Source organism: Rhamphochromis longiceps, linkage group LG23 (genome assembly GCF_057381845.1).
Source record: "Rhamphochromis longiceps isolate RC_006_pf linkage group LG23, R_longiceps_female_GT1.1, whole genome shotgun sequence".
NCBI classification, from domain to species: domain Eukaryota; kingdom Metazoa; phylum Chordata; class Actinopteri; order Cichliformes; family Cichlidae; genus Rhamphochromis; species Rhamphochromis longiceps.
Genome location: NC_140578.1, coordinates 5,776,925 through 5,799,553, shown reverse-complemented (window position 1 = coordinate 5,799,553; position 22,629 = coordinate 5,776,925). Strand labels below are relative to the sequence as shown.

The window sequence follows — 22,629 nt, the reverse complement described above, 5'->3', positions numbered from 1 at the left end:
GGGACTAAAAACTGCAATTATCAATAATGAGAGCGGGGATGGAAAGCCCGAGAATACACAAAGTGACAGCAGCTCCTGGGGGCTGTTGATGTTTGGGGTTCAGTCTTTTTTGGTGTGCATGCTAAAAATATTAATAATGATTAAAAAAAACAAAACAGAAATGTGAAAATGACCTAAAAAATTCTGTAAGTCTTGCTGTTTACCAAGCAGCCATATTCTCTTTGTTAACACTCACATTTTATGCAGATGATTTTAGGTCGGTCCCATTTGCCGTTAGCACGACACTTAGCAGTGGGCACGTGCCGCTGCAGGAAGCCATCGGCGCACTGGTAACGCACTACTGAGTGGATGTCATAGTGGGTACGCTTCCGACCAATCAGGAAGGCATTATCCACAGTTGGAGGGGCCCCGCAAAGCACTATAGAGACAGAGAAAGACAGAATATTAATGAGGTTAGTTATTTTTATCGTAATTACTTACAATTCTTGCTGTGTCATTAGTATTTATTAATCAAATAAGATTCTTAAAAGGTTCTTATCATTGTTTTCCTTGTTATTCTCTGACGTGATCAGCTCAAGTGATCCCTATGAGCAACAATCTCAGGCTTCAGAGTCCTCTGAATGTTCGGTTTCAGGCTATTTTTATTCCCTTGGCTCTGTATGACACCAGTGAGAAGAGATATCCTTAATACGTTCCTCTTAGGCACACAGCTCTGAGTGGGATCACAGAAACCCCCTACCTGCAATTCAATCCTTATTTTTAAGAGGAAGTTCAATCAAAAGAAAGTTGCGTCAAATGGAGGGAAAAGAAATTAAAACATTTTATTTTATTTGTTTATTCGGAACAGTGAAGCAGTAGAGACGAAGAACATGGAGCTGGAATTGACCATAATAAGTCGTCTTTAAACAGTAATGACTTGGATTGAACCTGGATTCACCCCATTAGTGTGCTTCACTTAAACAAATGGTTCCAAATGGTGTTTTAGATTGAACACATCCCACACACTATGACTATGACTTGGATAAAACATTTTTTGAAAACCGCTTCAATCTGTGGATTTAGCATCTGCAGGACAGGGTGTCTGTCCAAGTCTGTCAGCGAGTGAGTAGGTGGGATTCAAAGTAACACAGCATTTTAGACACATAAAAGAGAGGAGGCAGAATCAGAAAATTGTTTACTCAAGCTGAGACAGACAGAGAACTGACACTCTGGGCAGAGACTGACAGGATGGACAAGCCTCAGGGAGGCACTCAAACAACTTCACCAATTTTTTTTAGCTCTCCCGTCGGGGTGTCAGTCTGCAGTGGTCGAGGCTGACTTCAGTTCTATCTTTCAATACAATGCAAAACAAAATAATGGAAAAACTATGGTTAGGTTTTAGTCATTAACTCCATCTGATCCATTATGTAAATTATTAAATTAACTAAATAAAATATAGACAGGCTGTAGTTTTAAACTTTTCCATTTACCACTGGGGGAACTTAATAATTTCTATGACAACTAATGAAAAATAAAGTTAAATATAACTACAGTACAGCACTATTTCGAACCCCCAACTGATATTACTGGTACTATCAGTCCCCACTATGTCAACCTGCCTTCGTCCCGGAGTTGAAACCCAGCTTGAGGTCCTTTCAGACAGGAAACTTAAAGTCAGCTTTGATGGCCCCTGACTTCATCCTTGGATGCCATTTGCACAGTTCAGCAACAAACCAGTCAGGAGAGGACTTAATCAGCAATCAGAAAATGTTTACAGTCCTTAATTCCCTTGTCTGTGTCCTAATACCTCTTAAATTCTTAATAAGGGAAAGCAATGCCATTAACTCTGATGAAGGGTTTAACGTCACATTTACAGTTTAATAAACTGTGGATGGAAAGGGCAATAAGCACTTCCCCCTCACTTGAGACTATTACTGTCTTGACACAAATGAAAGGCTAAAAGGTAGCTTTTCATTAGCTGTCACCTATGTACGCTGTTGAAAGTTTTCTCACAGTGCAGACAAGCTAAGTGAGATTGCACTGAAGTAGGTATAAAATAAAACGTCAAAAAACTCAGAAAAGGGAAATGGAGCTGGAAAAGGTGGTTTTTATAGTAAAGAGTAGAGGGCTGCGAGTGAAAGGATGCTGGGTCTTAGAAAAGCCCATCAAAAAACCTATAAAAAACACCAAAAGTACCTGTTCAGTGTTTTAGGACGTGTGATTGGTAAAAGACTCATCTTTGCTTGCATGACAATGAATCATTTTAGAAACTTCTTCACAGTAAAGTCCATATTTGAAGCATTGTTTGTCATTGCAACATCTAAAATACACTTTGCTCAGTGTCTTCACTAAATATGGATAAATGTAACAACTGCCACCTGACTGGTTGGTCTGACGGCTCATACAACTACGTAACATTAATTCAAGGTTAGGATGAGTAACCTTTACTATCAAACGCAGGTTTCCTCCCAAATAATATCACTGCGGAAGCCTATTAATTATTAATTAGCCTATCAACATTACTCGTGGGTGTAAATAATTAAAAGCTGCAGTGATTTTGGCTCTTTAACTTTGCATTTCCATTAAAATAATGTCATGTTTTTGCTGTATTTTTGAAATGACAGATAAAACAGAATGAAAATTATTTACTTTTTAAATGATTCTTATTACAGATAAAACAGAACAGCTGTGAGATGAAGGGGAAAAAAATCTTTTATGTAGAGACCGCTTTGCATCCCTTGAGTGCTGTTCGTGCAAGTATATCAAATTTAGCGGAGGCTACTTTGATTATAAATAGAACATAAAGAAGCCTAATAGTTTTAAAACAGTTCAAATAGAAATAAACTATAATATATCAAATAAACAGATCTCTGACCTGTGTTGATCATGTTTTTAACAGCATTTCCAATCAAAGCAAACAAATCTTTTCAATAAGCATTACATTCTCTATTTTCCCCTTATCAGCATGAATAAAACTATGTGTAAAATCACCATTATTCATACTCATATTTATCAATAAAAGAGCCGGATGTGGTCCAGAGCCACAGGTTCGAGATCCCTGTTCTAAGTCAACACTGGAAGTTAAGACGAAGTTACGCAGTATATCTGCATGCGTGTTGTGAAAATATCTATAGTTATTTTCTTTGCCGTTTTTCTTGTGTTGCAGGGGGGCAGTCACTGTGAGTCATGCGGAAAGCTGCAAACAGCTGCTGGGTTCCTCTAGTTGGTTCCTTTATGGCCTCAAAACATCCGCACACCTACTGGCAATCATGTGAAAACAAATCAGAGAGATGTGCAAATGTGTGTGTGTATTCTCTGCACAACACTATGGGAGTATGTCTCACACAGAGTTATGTTCAAACTCAGTTTTGTTTATTAAGAAAGTCTGTTTTTGTGAACACTGACAGCTGCTCAGATCAACTGAGATAATGGTTTTGTTTTGTTGTTCACTAAACAGAAATACACCACAGGTAACAAATCTCATTCAAAGTCCACTTAGATTTATAACCTGTGGCCTCGGAGAAGGCATTTGACTGCGTCCTTCAGGGTGTCCTGTGTATGTGTGTGTGTGTGACGGGGGGGGGCTTTTGGGAGTGTTAGGCCCAGTGGTACAGGCTATTCAATTCCTGTAGAACCAAAGTCCAGCCATAAGTGATGGCTGGACTTTACTAGGACTGCGCTTTGCCAATGATTATGTTTAGAATTTCTAGGCACACACAGCCAAGGAAGAATGTCAGGTTTGGTGGTTGCAGCATCTTCTCCTTGCTTTTTGCAGTCAGCCTCTGTTGGAAAAGGGTGACTGTTTTGGGTTGGGAAAGAGTTGTTGCCTCTAATAGAAAATTCAAATATCTTGGGATCTTCATGAGTAAGGGAAGTAGGTTGGAGATTGACTGATGCAATGTGTGCAATAATGTGGATGCAGTATCTGTCTGCTGTGGCAAAGACAAAGCTGAGCGTAAATGATTTTTTACCGGTCGATCTATGTGCCGATTCCTCCTCTCACCTATGGCTACAAGCTTTGGGAGTGACCTCGGATGCATCTTACTAGGATGCATCCTTAACCTCCTGGCGTCCACATATGTGGATATCACATTTTGGGTTGTCTAGACCAGTGGTCCCCAACCCCCGGGCCACGGACCGAGTCATTTGGTACCGGGCCGCGAGAGTTGAGGCTCAGGTGTGAAATGTATGGTTTTCAGGGTTTTTTATCGGTTTTAGCGTTATTTTGTTATCGTTTTTATCGTTAACTCGGTTTTCCTGGGTCTTTTCACGTGTGTTATGAATAAATCTTCTTTTTTTCGGTACCGGTACTAGTTTTATTTTGCTGTATTTATCCGCGACACCTTAAAGGCCGGTCCGTGAAAATATTGTCGGGCATAAACCGGTCCGTGGTGCAAAAAAGGTTGGGGACCGCTGGTCTAGACCAAAATACTAAATGTTGCTCTACAAGGGCCTGATATCCACTTACGAGGACATTATATTTCCACTGTTCTATCGAAATTTAAAACGAATGTCGTTAAATTCATCAGGTCCCAATCAGCCCAAATAGAATAGAATAGAGAAATTAAAAACGCATGCCATGAAAGAGTTCGGGTCTTAGGAGGTTAATTTCTCCTAAGTGAGATGTTTCGAGCACGCCCAACTCTGAGAGGTCAAATGCACTGCAAATTAAGAAAACATCAGGGAATAGAAAAAAGCTGCAAAAGCACACAAAAGAGAATAACAGTGTAATAAGGAAGCAGAGGGTTCCTTAGTGTTGTGTAGCTGCAGATAATGTGCGTTTTAATCGAGTCTGTGCATCCCAAACATACAGATATTAAGAAGCAAATAACACAAAACTGCAAGTAGGATTTTTTTTTTCTCCATTTTGATTTAAATTAAAAGGAGACTATTTGAAAAAGTAGCTTATAGCTTTAAGCTGGTAAGCAGTCTGGCTTGGTCAGACAGCATTTCCTTGGAGGGCCGCTTGCAGGCCTTGACCTTCTGCTGTGTTCCTACAGGCATGTCCCTGTGGAGAATATGTGGGGAGCTTGGGGGAAGTTTGTGCTTGGTCAGGAGGGGTTGGCGAGGAGAGCGATCTTCTTCTTACCTTCTATTTTCTCTCTGAATGGCTAGACTCATCATCAGACCAAACAAACGAAACAAATATTATTACACTGGAAATATGTGCACTATTTTCCAGCAAAATTCATAAATATTGGTTCCTTTGAATTATTTGAAAGGCTTGTAGGTCTCACACTAAGGTGGAAGCTGGTAAAGCTTCTCTTGCAAATACAAAATAGAATTCAGAAATAGCAGGTTTGTGTGTATTACACAGTGGCTATATTACACCCCAGTGGACACATGAACTGCTGAAGGCACTGACATCAACCTATTATTTCCCAACGCGCTCACAGTGTCTGTATGTCATGCAAAATTAGATTTCCCCCCTCTGTAATAAGCCATAAAAAAACTGAATAATTTTATAATTCTTACATGTCTTGTTGTAGGTAAATTTCTTCTCATCCTTGCTAGAAGAGCTTAGAGGCAGATGACTGTGTGACATTCTTGTCACCGTAATCCAAATGTAAATGTTGAACTCAATCAGTTTTGCTTTTTTTCCATTTTTTCTTTATCCCTTACTTGGATAACGTTGATCCAGCAATCAAATATTACATCTGAATTTTGAAACAAGTTGAATCAATCCTACAAAGAGCATCACTTTTAGTAAAAAAGGCCAGAGCTATATAGATATAGATATATATATCCTTCTACAGAGGTGGCAAAAGTACAGACTTTCTTTCTAAGTAGTAAGGTAAATGTGTTAAAAATACTCAAGCAACTTCTTTACTCAAGTAAAAGTGGGAAAGTACAGGCTCTGAAATGGCCCCAAAGTAAGAAAGTAAAAAGTAGTCCTTGAAGGACAAAAAGGTAACTGAACGTTCCTCTATAAAAATGTACAAAATATTAGTACATGACAAATACTATTCCAACCCAAATTCAAAAATAGAGTACAGTAAAATGAGTAGAGTCAAAGTACTAATACTGTACTGTCTTATGAGATGACTGCATCAGGTCTTTTTGCTTAAATAAAAGAAATCATCACCATCTGTACAACACGCCACCCTAACTGACCCCCCAAGCAGCTGATCAAGATGCCCGATTGGCTCGTGTGATGAGAAGACAATCAGATCACATGAGCTGGGGTAATTAGAAATGAGTCTCAGCATGGAGCTGAGAACTCCACTGATACGATCAGACAGTACATGGGGGTTACTTGAGTGAGTGAAAAAGAGGATGACAGGGAAGCAGGGAAAAGATGAAAAGATGCTGGTGATTGTAAGTGACTGATTAAGGTCAGAGGTGGGCTGTATGCCTGGGACTTGTGACAGTGAGCAGCAGAGGTGCTGCAACACCTTGCTCACAAGGGAAACAGCTCTCCTTTGATACACCAATATAGCAGCAGCCTGTTTTCTGTACGTGTCTCCACGATCAACTGGCTGATCCAACATCTGCTGATGCTATTTTCCAAAAACACGCATAAAGACTTGAAAAGAACAAATCAATCCAACTCCTGAGAAGACCGCAGACTCCCACGGTCATATATGAATACTCAAAGTTATAATACTCAACTCAATGATGGGAGGAAAGATGACAGGGGGGACAGTGAGACGAATGATTTGCACAAAATTAAAGTCACAGAGCATAAAAAAGGGCGGTTGGCAAACAGTGGTTGAGACATAAAACCTTTGAAGTAATAGTGCTCTTACGGAAATAAATGTTGTTTTCTACTACAGCAAAGCCAGCAGTTAAACCAAGAACAAAAATAAACTAAATCTAAGGTAAGAGAGGTAAGAGAGCCTTTGCATAGGCCTCAGAGTAAAGGACAATACAGAAAAAGACTGTTGAGTATGAGGATCAGTCAAAGACATGAAGTTTCAACCAAAAGCAATTAAATGTGACAAAGATGTTTTCTTTTGAAGTGCCACAACTTTGTAATTATCACTTTTGCACTTTTTCATTTATTCCTTAACATTTCAATCAGATACCAGCACATCATGTACCGGGGAAAGATTAACCAAAGAACTGTCTATCCATCAAAAAACACATATAATCAAGAGAAAAAGAAAGTACACGTTTCAATTCTGTGAGGAAATAATAGAACAATCTGGTCCTTACCAGCTATTGAATTGGTTCTACTAGCTGTTGAATCAGGAAGACTTTTCACACACTGGTTTTGCATTTAGTATTTGTAAGATAAATGATGACACTCTTCATAAGGCTACAAATATTAAATTCTCTATACCTGGTACAAATAAGCACAAATGGTTAGGTTAATTTGATATGATGACCATCAATGAGGTTTTCATGTTAGGTTTATCAGTTTAAAGTCAGCCTGTAGGAAGAGCAGGTGACAGGATCTAACAGAGGCAAGCAGGGAAAGAAAAAAAATTGGCCAGAGAATCCAGGTGTAAAACTCCAAAAGAAACGCAGGGACATGATAAAAAACGCGTTTCTAACAGAGAAGATCAGAATGCTTTAGATGTTGTAACAATGCAACTTAGAAGTAAATCAAGTGTGATAAAAAAGCAACAACAAGACATCTTTATGCTTTCTTAAAGCAAAGCGTAAGCATTGCCTCAGATTGAGAGGCAATTAACACCTGAAATAAAGAGCAAGCCAACATATCGATGATTTGCAAACATATAAGAAGTACTAGAGTTATAATTATTATTTATAATTTTTTTTTCAAATTCAGCCTCCAGTGTCTTCTTGTGCCCCAGTATTGCTCTAAACCAGCCTGGCTTACCTATTTATTAGGGGTGCAACGATACTCGTATCGATATTGAACCGTTCGATACAGTGCTTTCAGTTCGGTACGCATATGTATCGAACAATACAAATTTTATTTTTTATTTTATCAACTTTTCTTCTGACGAAGCTGTCTGTGTTGAGCGCTCAGTGGATCTGCGTTCGACTACTCCACCTAGGCTGCACTGTCGAGTGCAGATCCATTGAGCGCAGTGCAAGCTAGCAAGACAGAAGCTAAGCTCGTTGCAACATGGCAAATTGAACCTCCCCCACCCTCATTCAGAGCTGGCCTTTGGAACTATCTTGGTTTTCATGTGAAGCATGACCCTGATGGTAAGCGCGTCACAAAAGTAAAACAGTATGTCGGATGTGCCACGCAATGCTCAATCGGTGGGAACTAGTGCGTTAGTGCAGTTAGCTCGTTAACGTGTTGACGCCGCCCAGCCCCACGCACGGGGTGATCCGTGGTAACTCGTTAATAGAGATTTGCAGCGTTATGCCGTTAATGTCATTTTAACGAGATTAACGCTGACAGCACTAGTGGGAACACAACGAATATGACTGCACATTTACGCCGACATCATCCTAGTGCAAAGACAAGTGGAAGCAGACAAAAACAACAAGCACGCATGCTACAAACTTTACCCGAGTCATTTAGACAGCCGTTAGCACATGATTCTCCTTATGGGGACCTGATATGTTTAATATGCTGCTGAGAATATAGCCCAGAAGAAGCCTATAGTATAGCTTTTATGTTGGAAAGAGCCATTTCTCTGTAATAAACTCTCTTTTCCAAAGATGAGTGATTTCTCGATCAGATAGATTTATTATTTTTATTATTTTGTTGTTTAAGCAACATTACATTTAAAAACTGTACTTTTGAGTTAAAATATATATTTATAATTTTAATAAATGACAAATTAAAAAGGCATGAACAATTTTTGTATCGAAAAAATATCGAACCGTGACACCAAAGTATCGAACTGAACTGTGAATTTTGTGTATGGTTGCACCCCCACTATTTATATGTCAAGCCACCCGCTCTTGATCATAAGTTTGACCTGTATGAAAAAATAAGCTCTAATATGCTCTCAGAGGAACACGTAGAAGCCTACACTTAGATGGGACAGCTGCAACAGGAAACATAAAGAAGAGGTAGCAGCGTATACAATGATAACTAAAACAGCACATGGGTAAAGAAAAAATCGAGTCAGGACATGAGCCGTGTGTGGAAAACTTGTTAAAGTTGATGCTGGAGGATGACAGGACATCAGAAAGAGAGGGCTTGTAAGACGCAAGCAGTGTGACTCTAAGGTATGCAGAGTGACTGAAGAGGCTTGGTCTTAATCTCTTGCACCGCACACAGTTGTGTGTAATGTAAAGCATGACACAGTCAGGATATTCAGAATCACCTGAAGGTACGTGCGCTGTCAGTCTCTGTGCTTTGATAGAGACGGTGTGCAGCATTTTCGAGCTGCTTTACATAAAAAAAACACAGTCTCAAGAACTTTTCATCACCTTTCTATTTTGTGATTCTATTTTAAAGGCTGTACAGGATTTGAAACTAAAGAGCTGACAGCAAAGCGCGGTGAGCTGTACATCCTCATTCTGTCTCTGCCTTCTTCAGTCCGATCCCTTGCTGCCTCGCACTTCAGATCTGACATTTCTCACTCTTTGCAACCTCTTCCTCTTTCCAATTTACATCTTGCTGCTCTCTGCCTCCTCACCTCTTTTCTCAGTCATCTTTATCAACTGTTTCAGTTGCAGAAAACTCTCCTCTCCTCTTCTTCCCCCTGTGTTGTTCTCACCTGTTCCCTTCTTGCAGACGTAGGGCAGATTGTAGTTGCAGGGCACGTCATTCCATTTGCCATTCTCATGAGCAATCATCACCACACAGTCTTCTCCTCCAGCAAAGAAGTTGTCTGGCTGGTTTTCACGCCAGTTCTCATATTGCTGCACACATACACAAGCAGGCAAGGTTAAAGAAACAAACTTGAGCAAAAAGTGCTACTTTTTTTTTTTACTACAGGCAGTGGAGAAAACATTTTGTTGGGAATCACGACTGCTGCTACAATGACCACATCAAAATTTGCTCTGCAACTCCAGGAGCTTTAAGTACGCTGGGATCAGCAGCTGACTACAAAACAAAACAAAAACAGCTGGATCCTCACCAGGTCCATCTTGTCAGTCCACTGAAAATCATCTTCTACTGTCCGATCATTCAGCCCAATCCAGGTGTTGTCATGGCTTAGACCTGAGTAAGAAATTGCAAACAAAAAAATTAATGCAGAAAACAGTAGAGCACTACATACAGTATCCACACCTACAAATAAACAATAAAGACATACATGGGGCAATTCAATGTATTGCTTGACATCTATAGATAATTATTACAACATACTACAAAAAAATTGTTAGGAATGAATTGTTGTTCTATGGTTTACTGTATGAGTACATGACACGCACTCATTTCTCTCAAAAAATCCTTTAAAAACATTTGTCATGAGGCTGTGACACATCACAAACCCTGATTCAGGTGGGAAACTGATCACTTTGTTGTGTGGAGCAACAAAACACCTAATCACCAGTGCTGAAAATCCAGCACCTAAAGAGGAGACTATTGCCAACTACTCGTCATATGACTTTATCTGCACTGGCCTCATTCTGAGGACATTACCTGGTGGAGAAAGTTTGTACCAAATAAGCTGGATCTTATATAGAGGCAGACTGTTCATTGGATAGTGTGAAAGTGTCTGCTGAGGTGATGAAGGGAAGCCATATGCTTTTGGTGTCGCAACACTCTTTCAAAAACAAAACAAACACACATCCCAAAAAACGTTCTAGGTTTGGTCCAGATGTTGCAAACGGGGAGCCAAAAGTGCCTTGGTCCGACAATACAAGTGGATAGCACAGAGGGTATTTTGTGCGGCCGCCGGTCCGAGTGTCAGGTGAACTTCAGGTAAGAAGTTATGACCTGCAGTCTATCTGGGTCAGATATAAACCGAGTTTAGGTGGAGTTTATTTTCGTTGTGCTAAATTGTTATAGTCAGTCACAATTACTCGCACTGCGTACTAGCTAGCATGACGGAGTTTCTATACAGCTGGGTGGGTGCTATGATGTTAATGATAGTGAACTTTATTTTATTCATAAGGTTAGTTAGTAGAGTTGCCAACTGTCCTGTAAAAAAAACCCTTCCTTGTAATTGGAAGGTTGCCGGTTTGAGCCCCGGCTTGGACAGTCTCGGTCATTGTGTCCTTGGGCAAGACACTTCACCCGTTGCCTACTGGTGGTGGTCAGTGTCCGGCAGCCTCGCCTCTGTCAGTGCGTGACAGAGGCGAGGCTATAATATAATACCCGGTGGGCCGGTCTCTAGTCAAAATGCCCAGGCCAATTTTTTGTCCCAGTCCAGCCCTGCCCTTGGTGTAAAACAGTGGAGGGCTTTGTAGTATAACTCAGGGTACTCTTATTCTTCTTAGTGCAGGTTTCACACATGAGCTCGACTCAAGCTTGACAGTCCTGGAGCTGGCTGACCTCAGATGAATGATGACCATTAATAGAGATATATTATTTCTGTCTACGGTATACGTGTGATGAGATTTTTGTTTGTGTGAAAGGATATTTCCCTAATGGTGTTTTGGGTTAATCTCATTTGTGTGTGTGTGGGTGTCTCTGTGCGCAGTAGGCCAGCCATGTGCATGTGCTTGCACATACTGTATGTAATGGAATTTCAATCATGGTGAATCTGATTAACATCATTACCAGGCCCATTAATCTTCCTAATGGCTGTGATCCTCTTATTGCAGGGGTGGAGACGTCCATTTTCGAGGCAATTAAACGCACTTTTTGGTAATGGTGAGCAAATAGGAGAAAGATCAGTTCTAGGTGGGTGGTACTGTCTTTTCTTGGCATCTGGTCGGGACAGACGGCTGATCCAGAATAGTTTGCTGCTGCTGATCAGGTCTTATTACAACACAAGTGGCTGTGGAGCTTGCCAGAGGGCAAAAACTTAAGAATAAAGAGATGAAGCTTTATGGAGCACCAAAGAAAAACTGAATGGATATTAGCATGGTAATGCTGACTGGCACTAATTAAACTGCTCTCTGTGGCCAAATATTTAAGTCCACAATGAACATGAGTTGAAGAGCCAAGGAGATGTATTTAGCTCTTCAACTGTTTGGCTTAATTTAAAATAGGATTTGCAAACAATTCAGGACAACAGGAAAGGACACCAAACACCATAATTACATACTAAAACAACCACAGCAACACATCTCGGGTTCTCTGTTCATATTACAAATATAGAGCATGATCATTAACTTCTCAGCTGACCACCTGCACATGTGGGTCTGACATGTGCACTGGATAATGGGATGGATTTACCTGTTACTACCACACACCAAATCTGGCCGTTGGTACTTCGTGGCTTGTGTAGCCACTAGGTAACAAAAGCTCAACCTCAATACACACATTCTCCATTACGACCTCAGCCTTGACAGTCTTCAGTGGACAAAACTGTGAATGTCTATTTTGGACGCTGAAGATTCTAACCCAAAAAGCTGTTGCTTGGCCTCTGGATTGTACACTGAGATACAGAGCTAATCAACAGGGATGATCCTTGACACAAAAGTCACTCCATTACACAAGATTATGTTTGCTGTCCCAGTAGGTTGATGTCTGTGGTAAAAACTCAGATCTATATACCCGATTAGTCAGAATAGACCTTGTTTAAGTGCTCTAAAAATAGCAGCTATGCAGGAAGCTAACTGGAGGTGCATGAGGAGATGACCTTGAATAGATAAGTGCCCATGAAAAGAGATGTATGATGATATTTTGGTGATGTCACACACCTTTTTTGTATGCCATTCATGTAACTTAATGCCCTCTACCACCTAAAATGCAAATCCTTATGTTAAAAGATATGCATCATACTCAAGTAGTCATAAACCTTTCCAAGGCATGTGCTTGTTTCACATACGTAAAACTCAGAAGTCCTAATAATTGTAATTAAATCAATTTTTTCCTATTAAGTTTCAGGTTATGGATTCATTTGCTTTGGTGAAGCTATCACAAAAGTTGAAAAAAATAACATTTGCAGAAAGAATATAGCACAATCAATATCACTTACTGTACAGACACTTATATCAGGGCCTGCAGGGTCAACTCACTGCAACAAATGGTGATATAGATTTATTTAGCTCGGACTTTGCTCCTTAAGGCTGTTTTAAACGGCAGCAAAATCAAGTCCTTTAAGGTCCGTCCACAGCTGAACTATAAAGATATTTAATACTGAGTTAGGGAAAACATAAAAGGGAAGGTCAGGTGTCATCTCCAAGTATGATAATAAAGTACAAAAGTAGATACCACTCACTGGCCTCTAAAAGCTTTGTGCAGGAGGCAAAGGCAGCCATCCAAGTGACAGCAGGTTAGGCTATTATTACTAAATCAGTACTATCATTTAAACTGAGCAATGTCTTCTTTAAAAGTGACTGGTGATTACAAGTGTCACCAGATATTTCTGAAATATAGCGACGTGAAATAGAAAGCGTGAGGATGCCTATCTAAATCTTCAGATGTCCTCAACACTAAAACATAAGAATCTTCAGTTGAAAAATGGAAGCATATTATGTTGATGTTACCACAAGTGGACAAGTTTAAGTATCTCAGTGTCTTGTTCACAAATGTGGAAGGTGTAGAGTGGATGACTGACAGACGGACTGATGTGGCAGTGACTCAGAAATTGTTGATTGTGGTGAAGACAGAAAGCGAGCTATCGATTTATATTCCTACCTTCCTCTATGGCCGTGAGCTCTGGTTAGTGACCAAAAGAACAAGATCGCAGATACAGTGGAAATGAGCTTCGGCCAAAGGGTGTCTGGGCTCAGCCTCAGAGATACGATGAAGAGCTTGGTTATTCGGAAGGAAATCAGCAGAGAGCTACGGCTCCTCTGCATTAGTTCAGTTGGTTTGGACCTCTGAATAGGATGTACTTCCTGGGCACCTCCTGGATGCTTCCTAGCTAAAATGCTTCCTGCATGTTCTACTATAAGGAGGCATATGGAGGATAAACTGAAGAAATTATATGTTTTGGCTGGCTTGGAAACACCTCACTGTCCCCTTGGAGGGGATGCCTAGGGAGAAGTAGGTCTTGGCATCTCTGTCCCTGTGACCCAGACTGTGGCAGAAAATGGATGGATGAATGGATGTGGGTATCATAAACAATCATAAACTAAGTGGACGGCTATGTTGCAAACAGAACTGCACATAGGCCTCAGCTCCTGACAATGAACACGGTAAACATGAGGCGGAAACACTAAGGAGGTGGCATCAGCATGGTGCTGCTGTTACTATGCTGTTGTGAGCATTTAGCTCCTAGAATGGCTGTGTCAAAGTTGCTAGAGTCTCATTAACTGAGGTTTCAACTTGGAGATTTTATGTCCACCTAACCTCGGGCATGCTCAAGTGAGCTGTCATCTAACAGCAAGACTTACTGGCCCTTGAATGTCCAAATTTGTCTTCCTAACTTTAGTTTTTCTGCAGAGTAACAACATCAGAAAGAGCTGCACTCTGTGCCAAATCTGCTATTGTCCTGTTTCTCCTTACTCACCTCTGATGAAGTTCTGCTCAGCCACACTGTGGATACTGGCCAGGTGGCCATTGTGCTCCCTGCAGTCTTTCTCAGCGTCCTCCCAGGTGTGTCTGCGTGTGAAATATCTGTAGCAGTGGCCATGAAACTTCCTCCAAGTGTGCTCGCAGCCTTCGGTGTCTGCGGGTATGTAGGAGGGTAGTGAAAGAGAAGGGGAAGATAATTGAAAAAGACAGTTATTAGTCAATTTAAATCCACAAGGGAAGACAAGTGAGATTTTTTTAATTGTTAAAACACCCACATGGTGCTGCAAGGGAAAGAGGTAGGACGATTTGGGCATTAAGAGAGGGAGACCATCATTAATTTAGTGTTTATGTTTGCATCCACACACAACATGTTCCTGTTCTGCAGCAAAAAACAAACAAACAAAAAACCCTACATGGTGTTGCTGTTAGTGCCCTCTGTGACACCCCTCTCTGCCTCCTTCCCTCCATTTCTGGCTCTGCTGGTGTCTTCTCCTCTTTGATTTGCCTCGGACTTTTCATCTACAGCAGAGCCAAGTCGCTGGTGAGACAGCTTAGTCCAGTGAAAGGGCGTTTTAATCTATTCAAATGACAACAATCCTTAGAAATTGCTTCCAGTGTGCAGTGCTCGCTTGGTAATTAAGCGCTGTCACAGCCCTGTCAGCACAGTGTCTGTCCCTCCCTCTTATCCCCACCCCCCAAACCCTTCCTCCTTCTTTCCCTTCATCTTTCCCATCTATTCTCTCCTCATCTCTCTGGGGGTTAGCTGTGCAACTGTGAGTTGTAATGCGGTGTGTGTTTGGCTTCTCATTTTATGCTTTGGACTGTGTATGTGTGCATGTGTGTCTGTGAATATAACGTGTATAAGTTTAAATGTCATAGTTGATGTGGTTCAGGCTTGATCTGTCAGTTGAGCCACCTCCAGTTTTCCCTCATCCTCACCATCTCTCGTGCCCCTTCCCTCTTTGTGAGGATCAGGGAAATGGCCTCAGCTTCTCCCCCAACAAATGTGAAGCGACACCAGTAAATTGGGAAGTGCAAATTGGGCCATATGGGGCCCTGCTTAGTATGCAGAGAGATGCTGTCTTGGCCATGGAAAGAAGAAGGAGAGCAGAGAAGAGAGAAGACAAGAGGAAAGGAGTCCGTAATGAAAGCTTTTCTTTACAGGAATATTAAAGAAGGGCTTCCAAACCTTTGCCTTTTATACTGTTAAGCTCTCCTCCTTTCAGAGTGTTCAGGGACATGGAGGTACTCTGCTGTGAAGTGCAATGACGCAAGTTCACAAAATGCACTGCACTGGGTCACCGTAACACTGCCTCCTCAGGTAGAGCTACATTTTTTGTCTGAAAGGGAAGTTTGGAAAAACTCTCCTTGAATTAATATAAAAGTCCAAACTTATGAAATACAGAACCATTGTTTCTTTTTTGCTGCTCAATGCATTAGCTGACTCAGAAGATGACAAGTATCTCTTCTGAGTGTTAGAATGACAAACTTATTGTCAGTCAGCCACAATAATGAGCAAAGTATAAAACGGTTGCACAATGTGCAACAACATGTTACTGGATATTTGTACTTTAGGCTTAGTGCTATGTCATTAAAAAAATAGACAGATGATCATGTTGGCTGAATGCATGTGCACGTGGGGCCAGAAAGAGATGCAGAGAAATGATTAATGACAATAATGTTTGCACACAGTATGTCAGTGAAATTTGTCATGGCAAGTGCCTGTCCAATTATCTTACTCGTTAAAGCCCTGGTGGCACTCTCCACTATTTAAAATTCAACATACATCCACTGGCCTCTTTGACATGCATTCATTCAACCCCTTGCAGGAGGCCTGAAGAAAATCGGTTCCTACATAAAACAAGAAGTCCATTCTCTAAAATGAGTTGCAGTCACACAAAGGTCAGACATATATCTGGGCTGCTAACAATATGTTTTTACTGGGCTGAGTATAAAATGGCGTCAGAGCCCAAAAGCCTCCATCAAATGTCTGATCAGGTTTATCGTGTTGTGTTGACTTACTAATAAAACATGGTCGGTTTTTTAAAGGATTTCATATGGGCAAGGCTGATGTTTTTAAATATTCATCATTTGAAAAAGCCGACCCACTTTGTTCTTATTTCAAAGTCTAATATGTTGGTTACGGCAATTACGAAAAAATAAAAAAAACATCCAAAATCTTGTCACAGCAAAGCACACATGGGTTTAAACACTGGGCAGGATGAGCAGATCATCTTTAAGGAAGACTGACTAAAGGAAGTGAGATTTGAGCGTCCACAAGACATGGATCAACATATACTTATTAAAACGAGAAGATTTAGCACTTCCTTACATATGAAATGAGGTTTAAAATGTCAGCTGTTTGATGTGGATCATTAACATACAAAAACATCTATATATAAATACATTTTAGTCACAAAAAGTACAGCAGCGAATCTTCAGACCACTGTTTTCCTTGAGTACTTGGGAGAGTATAATTTAGATACTTGTTGATTTATCCTATATTTGAGATAAAAATGGCCTCCTTGTCACACTTTGCAGGATCTTTTTACTATTTATGGGTTGTAGCATTACCATCTTCAAACTCAACCACTTGTTCAATTTTTTTTCAATTTGTTTTTTTTCAAATGTACAACTTTAAAGTTTTGTGACCGTTTTGATGGCAAAGCATTGATTAAATCTGTCCACAGAAAGATATATTCACACCTGCAAAAGCACAACCCCCCACACAAGAAATGGATCGGTCCCCAATCCCCGGGCCATAGACCGGTACTGGTCCGTGAGTCGTTTGGTAATGGGCCGCGAGAGTTGAGGCTCGGGTGTGAAATTTATGGTTTTCAGAGTTTTTAGCGGTTGTTATCATTATTTTTTTATCGTTAACTCAGTTTCACTGGGTCTTTCCCTGTGTGTCATGAATATATCTTCTTTTTTTCTGGTATCGGTACTGGTTTTATTTTGTTGTTTTTATCCGTGACACCTTAAAGGTCGGTCTGTAAAAATATTTTCGGACATAAACTGGCCTGTGGCACAAAAAAGGTTGGGGACCGCTGGTCTATAGTATCTCTGGATGCGTCAGAGCCCAAAAGCTTCCATCAAATGTCTGATCAGGTTTATCGTCTTGTGATGACTTACTCATAAAGTAAATGGTCATTTTATTAAAATCATCAAGAGGACTGCTTTCCAGATTACCCTGGTTTTGTTTGATATAACACTGACTTCTGGACAGTGGTGTAAGATGGCTACTACTGTATTGTAAATGATGTAAATGTGGAGTATCACTTCATTTCTTTTCCTGCTCAAATGTCTCTTGGTAGTCTGGGGAATTAATCTGATGACCTCAAAACGCGCTAATGACATGAAACCCAATTAGCCATTTTAACAGTTTCAGCCTCCTCTGGGCAGCTCACTGGCTCTCTGGTCCACCCCGCTGCTTCAGAACAAGATGAGCCTGGCTTTAACATCACGTTTGGATTTATGTGGAGGTTGTTGCTCATTTTAGAATGAATTTGCTTTCACATTATGGGGACTTAGTGCTGCTGGTTCTTTTCCTTTACAGTTTGAATTTGAAGAGTATGTGTTTTATGATTCAAATTTTAAACAAAAAAGATGGTATAAATGGTTTTGTCTCAACAAGTGAAAAGCCTCACATGTAAGCTCAGCTGACACTCTAAGAAACACTACTTAACCTAAAAATATAACTTCCTGGCTATCACTGATGACAAAATAAGAATCTAATGGCTTTTGAGGCATCTTTGAGTTAAATCCATTTTAAAGCTGTTGAGAACAGAAATGTCACTAATGACTGCAACAGTGTCAGGGTCCTGGGTCTGAGCAACCCAGGATCCCTGAGCAGTTATGAATTATATTATTATTATTATATGTATTTTGGTGTTGCTGCTGCTCTTCTCCATGCTTGTAGATGTGAGTGTGTGTGTGTGTGTGTGTCTGCGGGTATGCTTGGAGGATGGAGCTCAGCCACCTGCAGGCCTGAGGGGTGTGGCCCTGCGGAAGGACTGGCCACACCCGAAGTCACACACCTGCTGCTGATCAGGCCTCGTCGGGGGAGCTACTTAGGAGAGAGTTGGAGCTCCCACCGACGCGGGATCATTTCCTTGAGACTCCACGTTAGTCGTCCCATTGAATTGAGTTAATGTGTGTAAGTGTATGCCCGCGGTTATTTGTGTCCTGACGGCTGCGTCTATTGTTTCCCGCAGGAGGAGCGTGGAAGGCACGAAGAGCAGCGAGCACCGGGGGGTGCTGACACGGGAGCAGAGAGCACAGAGACACGAACTATTCACGCAGAGACACGACACGGGAGTCTGGGAGAACACGGGGATTTATTGTTGTTTTTGTTCCACTCTGTAAATAAACACACTGTTTATACATAGAGCACCGCGCCTGGGTCCTCCTCCTTCCCCACTCCTTCCACGGTGTGCCATGCCATACCGTGACAGAATGATCCCGCCTCTAATGGACCCAGCGGTCTCCGAGGAGAGGCTCAGGAGGGAAGTTATGGACGAAGTGTACCACCTATGTGAGGTGTGGTGGGAGAAGCCAGCGGAAGGTTTGCGTCGCGCCGTGGAGAGGCGGCTGCAGGAGATGCTTTTTAAATTCCCCTGGCTGGTGGACTCCCTTAATGCGGTGGTCCTGGACTTCCTACTTTCCACCCTCCACTCTCCTCCTCAGGCTGCCCACCAGCTCGGACAGCTGGTGGATTCACTGCCTGAGACGCCGGCCCCGACGCCGACACGGAAACGACGTTCGCGCCGCCAGCGTTCCTCACCGCAGCTAAATCCACAGACATCTCAACAGCCGGCTGTGGTGAGTCATATGGACAATTCATCGTCACTCACCTCGACTGTTTACTCTGGGGCTATGTTTATACAGTCAGCTGCCCAGCCGGTAGCCGAAGCGCAGCCCGCGGCCCAGCTGGTCGCTGTACCTCAGCCTATCGCCCGGCTAGTGATCCAGCCGTCACCTGCTGAATCATCCCCCGCGACATCTACCTCACCGCTTACCGTTTCATCCTGTTCACCATCCACATCACACGCTCAGCCATCTTCTCCACCAGCAGCAGCCTCCATTCCACTGCCCACTCCAGCGGCCTTGTCCGGAGAGAGCGACCTCACCCGCGTCCAACGCCTGATGGACTGGGTAACTCACACCACCAACACAAGGGCAAGAGTGGTGGGGTTAAACGCCATCGAGGCAATCCTGGAGGGAAACCCCTACCTCGGCCAGCTCAAGGGAGTTTCCGCCTGCCTTTGCACCCTGCATAAAGCCCGGGGGGTAGTGCAAGCTCGGGAAACCTCAGACTTCGTCCAGCTGCAGCAGGAGCTCAGCATGCCCGAGCAGGAGCTCAGCGAGCCGGAGGAGCTCAGCATGCCCGAGCAGGAGCTCAGCGAGCCGGAGGAGCCCGCATCGCCAGCTGAGGAGCTCAGCGAGCCGGAGGAGCCCGCACCGCCAGCTGAGGAGCTCAGCGAGCCGGAGGAGCTCGGCATGCCCGAGCAGGAGCTCAGTGAGCCGGAGGAGCCCGCATCGCCAGCTGTGGAGCTCAGCATGCCCGAGCAGGAGCTCAGCGAGCCGGAGGAGCTCGGCATGCCCGAGCAGGAGCTCGGCGAGCCGGAGGAGCCCGCTCTGCCAGCTGAGGAGCTCAGCGAGCCGGAGGAGGAGCTCTCGCTGCCGGCCGAGGAGGAGCTCTCGCTGCCGGCCGAGGAGGTCAGCGGACCGGAGGGACCTCCACGTCTAGCGCGGCCTCCTCGCCGTCCACGTCCGGTGCGTCCACGTCAGCGATCGGCGCGTCATGGACCTGTTGCCACGCCTCGCTGTTGCTCACCGGAGCAGCGACGTTGCCATCGGACCCGTGGCAGGCCGCCGGAGGGGCAGCGCCGCCGCCACCGGACCCGTGGCAGGCCACCGGAACCGTTCCACCGCCACCGGACCCGTGGCAGGCCACCAGAACCGTTCCGCCGCCACCGGACCCGTGGCAGGCCACCAGAACCGTTCTGCCGCCACCGGACCCGTGGCTGGCCGCCGGAGGAGCAGCGCCGCCGCCACCGGACCCGTGGCAGGCCCCCTGAACTGTTTTGCTGCTGCCGCCGGACCCGGGGCCGTCCGCCGGGGCTGCTATGTCGCCGCCGTTGGGCTCGAGGTAGGCCCCCTGAACTCTCTTGTTGTGTTGATGGGCCGCCTGTGACTGTTTGTGGCGTCTTTTCGTTTTCTTTTTGCACCGCTGCGGGATGCGCGGTCTGACTCTGAGACTGTGGACTGGGTCGGTTTGTTGTTTTGTTGTTTTTGCTTGTTTTGGTTCTGGCCCTCCGTCCTGGTTCCCCCAGCCGCCCGCCCTGGGTTGGTTGTGCTGTTTTTTGTTTTGGTTTTGGGGTCGTCGGGAGCCGACCCTTAGAGGGGGGGTACTGTCAGGGTCCTGGGTCTGAGCAACCCAGGATCCCTGAGCAGTTATGAATTATATTATTATTATTATATGTATTTTGGTGTTGCTGCTGCTCTTCTCCATGCTTGTAGATGTGAGTGTGTGTGTGTGTGTGTGTGTCTGCGGGTATGCTTGGAGGATGGAGCTCAGCCACCTGCAGGCCTGAGGGGTGTGGCCCTGCGGAAGGACTGGCCACACCCGAAGTCACACACCTGCTGCTGATCAGGCCTCGTCGGGGGAGCTACTTAGGAGAGAGTTGGAGCTCCCACCGACGCGGGATCATTTCCTTGAGACTCCACGTTAGTCGTCCCATTGAATTGAGTTAATGTGTGTAAGTGTATGCCCGCGGTTATTTGTGTCCTGACGGCTGCGTCTATTGTTTCCCGCAGGAGGAGCGTGGAAGGCACGAAGAGCAGCGAGCACCGGGGGGTGCTGACACGGGAGCGGAGAGCACAGAGACACGAACTATTCACGCAGAGACACGACACGGGAGTCTGGGAGAACACGGGGATTTATTGTTGTTTTTGTTCCACTCTGTAAATAAACACACTGTTTATACATAGAGCACCGCGCCTGGGTCCTCCTCCTTCCCCACTCCTTCCACGGTGTGCCATGCCATACCGTGACAAACAGAGAGCAAAGGCAAGGAGATAAAGGTGAGAGAACTGAAGTCCATTAACAGCACTCTTCTTGTTACAGAGCATGAAAAAGGATTGGCTGGTAGAGGCAAAAATAACTTGTTGATTTGCACAGACCAGTTGAAAGTGTTCATAAATCTGTCTGTATATAAAATATAAAGCTATCTCTGTGTCTTTTACTTTCATTCAAAATAAGGATGACTAATGTGGTAGTTTTTATTTTTTTCATGGCTCATAAAAAGTTTCATTAAGTATTATGAAGCTCACTGAACTCCAGCAAGATCATATAGTAAAAACAGAAAAAGAAAAAAAGAAGCATAAAACAGCAAAATACCCCCGACAAACATTTGTCTTTAATTCTTGGTTCCCTAAGCCTGCATGTTTATTAGTGATAGGACGCCAATAGCCCTTTCCCCCCCTTAATGCTTGCTTAAATAATCTTCAAAAGAAAAAGAACAGACTGCTCAACCAACAGAAGGCCTGTGTGGAAAAGCTTTTTCATTTGTTTGGATATGGCTATTCTGTTGATGCTGCACCCCTGGGCTCCAGCCAAACAACACAGTTGAATAAGTTGAACCTGGCTCAACTTTTTCTGCAGTGCAACCCAGTATCATCTAAAATCAGCCAAATCCATGCAGCCGCACATCCCTGGTGCATTACTTTGTAACTGTATCTATATTTCTTACCACGTGGGTGGGACCAAAAGATAAAAAAGTTCCAAAAAGTTGCAAAATGCTGTCACAGAGCTTTCACATGACTGACTATGCAGTATTTTGTTGGCATAAAGCTTACTATATGAATGTTTGATGCAGTATTTTATATACAGTCTGTGATGAGCCCTAAGGAAGGAAAGGGATGGATTAGGGATGCTTCGCAGGGGACGTGCTGAATTTTCCAGCCGTCCTTCGTGCAGATAGTACACTTCTGAACACACAAAGTCGATTAGCATTTGCCAGCACAGTGTTATCTTTGGTCTTCTGGGACCAAAAATCAGTCACTGCTGCTGTCATTTCCTCTGCTGACTGCAAACACACTCTTTCACTCTGTCATCACATCCGCTAGCTACCTGCTAGTGTGTTTACCCACATGGCAGCTGGTACATTGTATTACAATCGGGAGTGAGTCCAGTTTGGCTCATGGAAGTGGAGAAAGGGTTGTTATCTACAGGAACAGGGACAGGA

General features: G+C 43.3%; 2 protein-coding genes across 4 annotated transcripts in view; one reads left to right on the top strand and one right to left on the bottom strand.

Moving 5' to 3' along the window:
- ncanb (neurocan b) overlaps window positions 1-22,629 on the bottom strand; it is a 172,767-nt gene that overhangs the window by 8,394 nt on the left and 141,744 nt on the right. For all 3 annotated transcript variants that reach the window (XM_085398156.1, XM_085398155.1, XM_085398157.1), the window contains exons 12-15: window positions 14,376-14,534; window positions 9,942-10,024; window positions 9,579-9,723; window positions 236-418 (exon numbers count right to left, since the gene is read on the bottom strand). In XM_085398156.1, coding sequence (XP_085254282.1) covers window positions 236-418; window positions 9,579-9,723; window positions 9,942-10,024; window positions 14,376-14,534 — 570 coding nt within the window. The remainder of the gene's footprint in view (window positions 1-235; window positions 419-9,578; window positions 9,724-9,941; window positions 10,025-14,375; window positions 14,535-22,629) is intronic.
- LOC146641088 (uncharacterized) lies at window positions 18,818-21,374 on the top strand. Its single transcript, XM_085398158.1, has 4 exons — window positions 18,818-19,282; window positions 19,352-20,160; window positions 20,475-21,109; window positions 21,200-21,374. Exons 1-3 carry the CDS (start codon window positions 18,818-18,820, stop codon window positions 20,533-20,535), a joined length of 1,335 nt encoding a protein of 444 aa, XP_085254284.1. The 3' UTR covers window positions 20,536-21,109; window positions 21,200-21,374.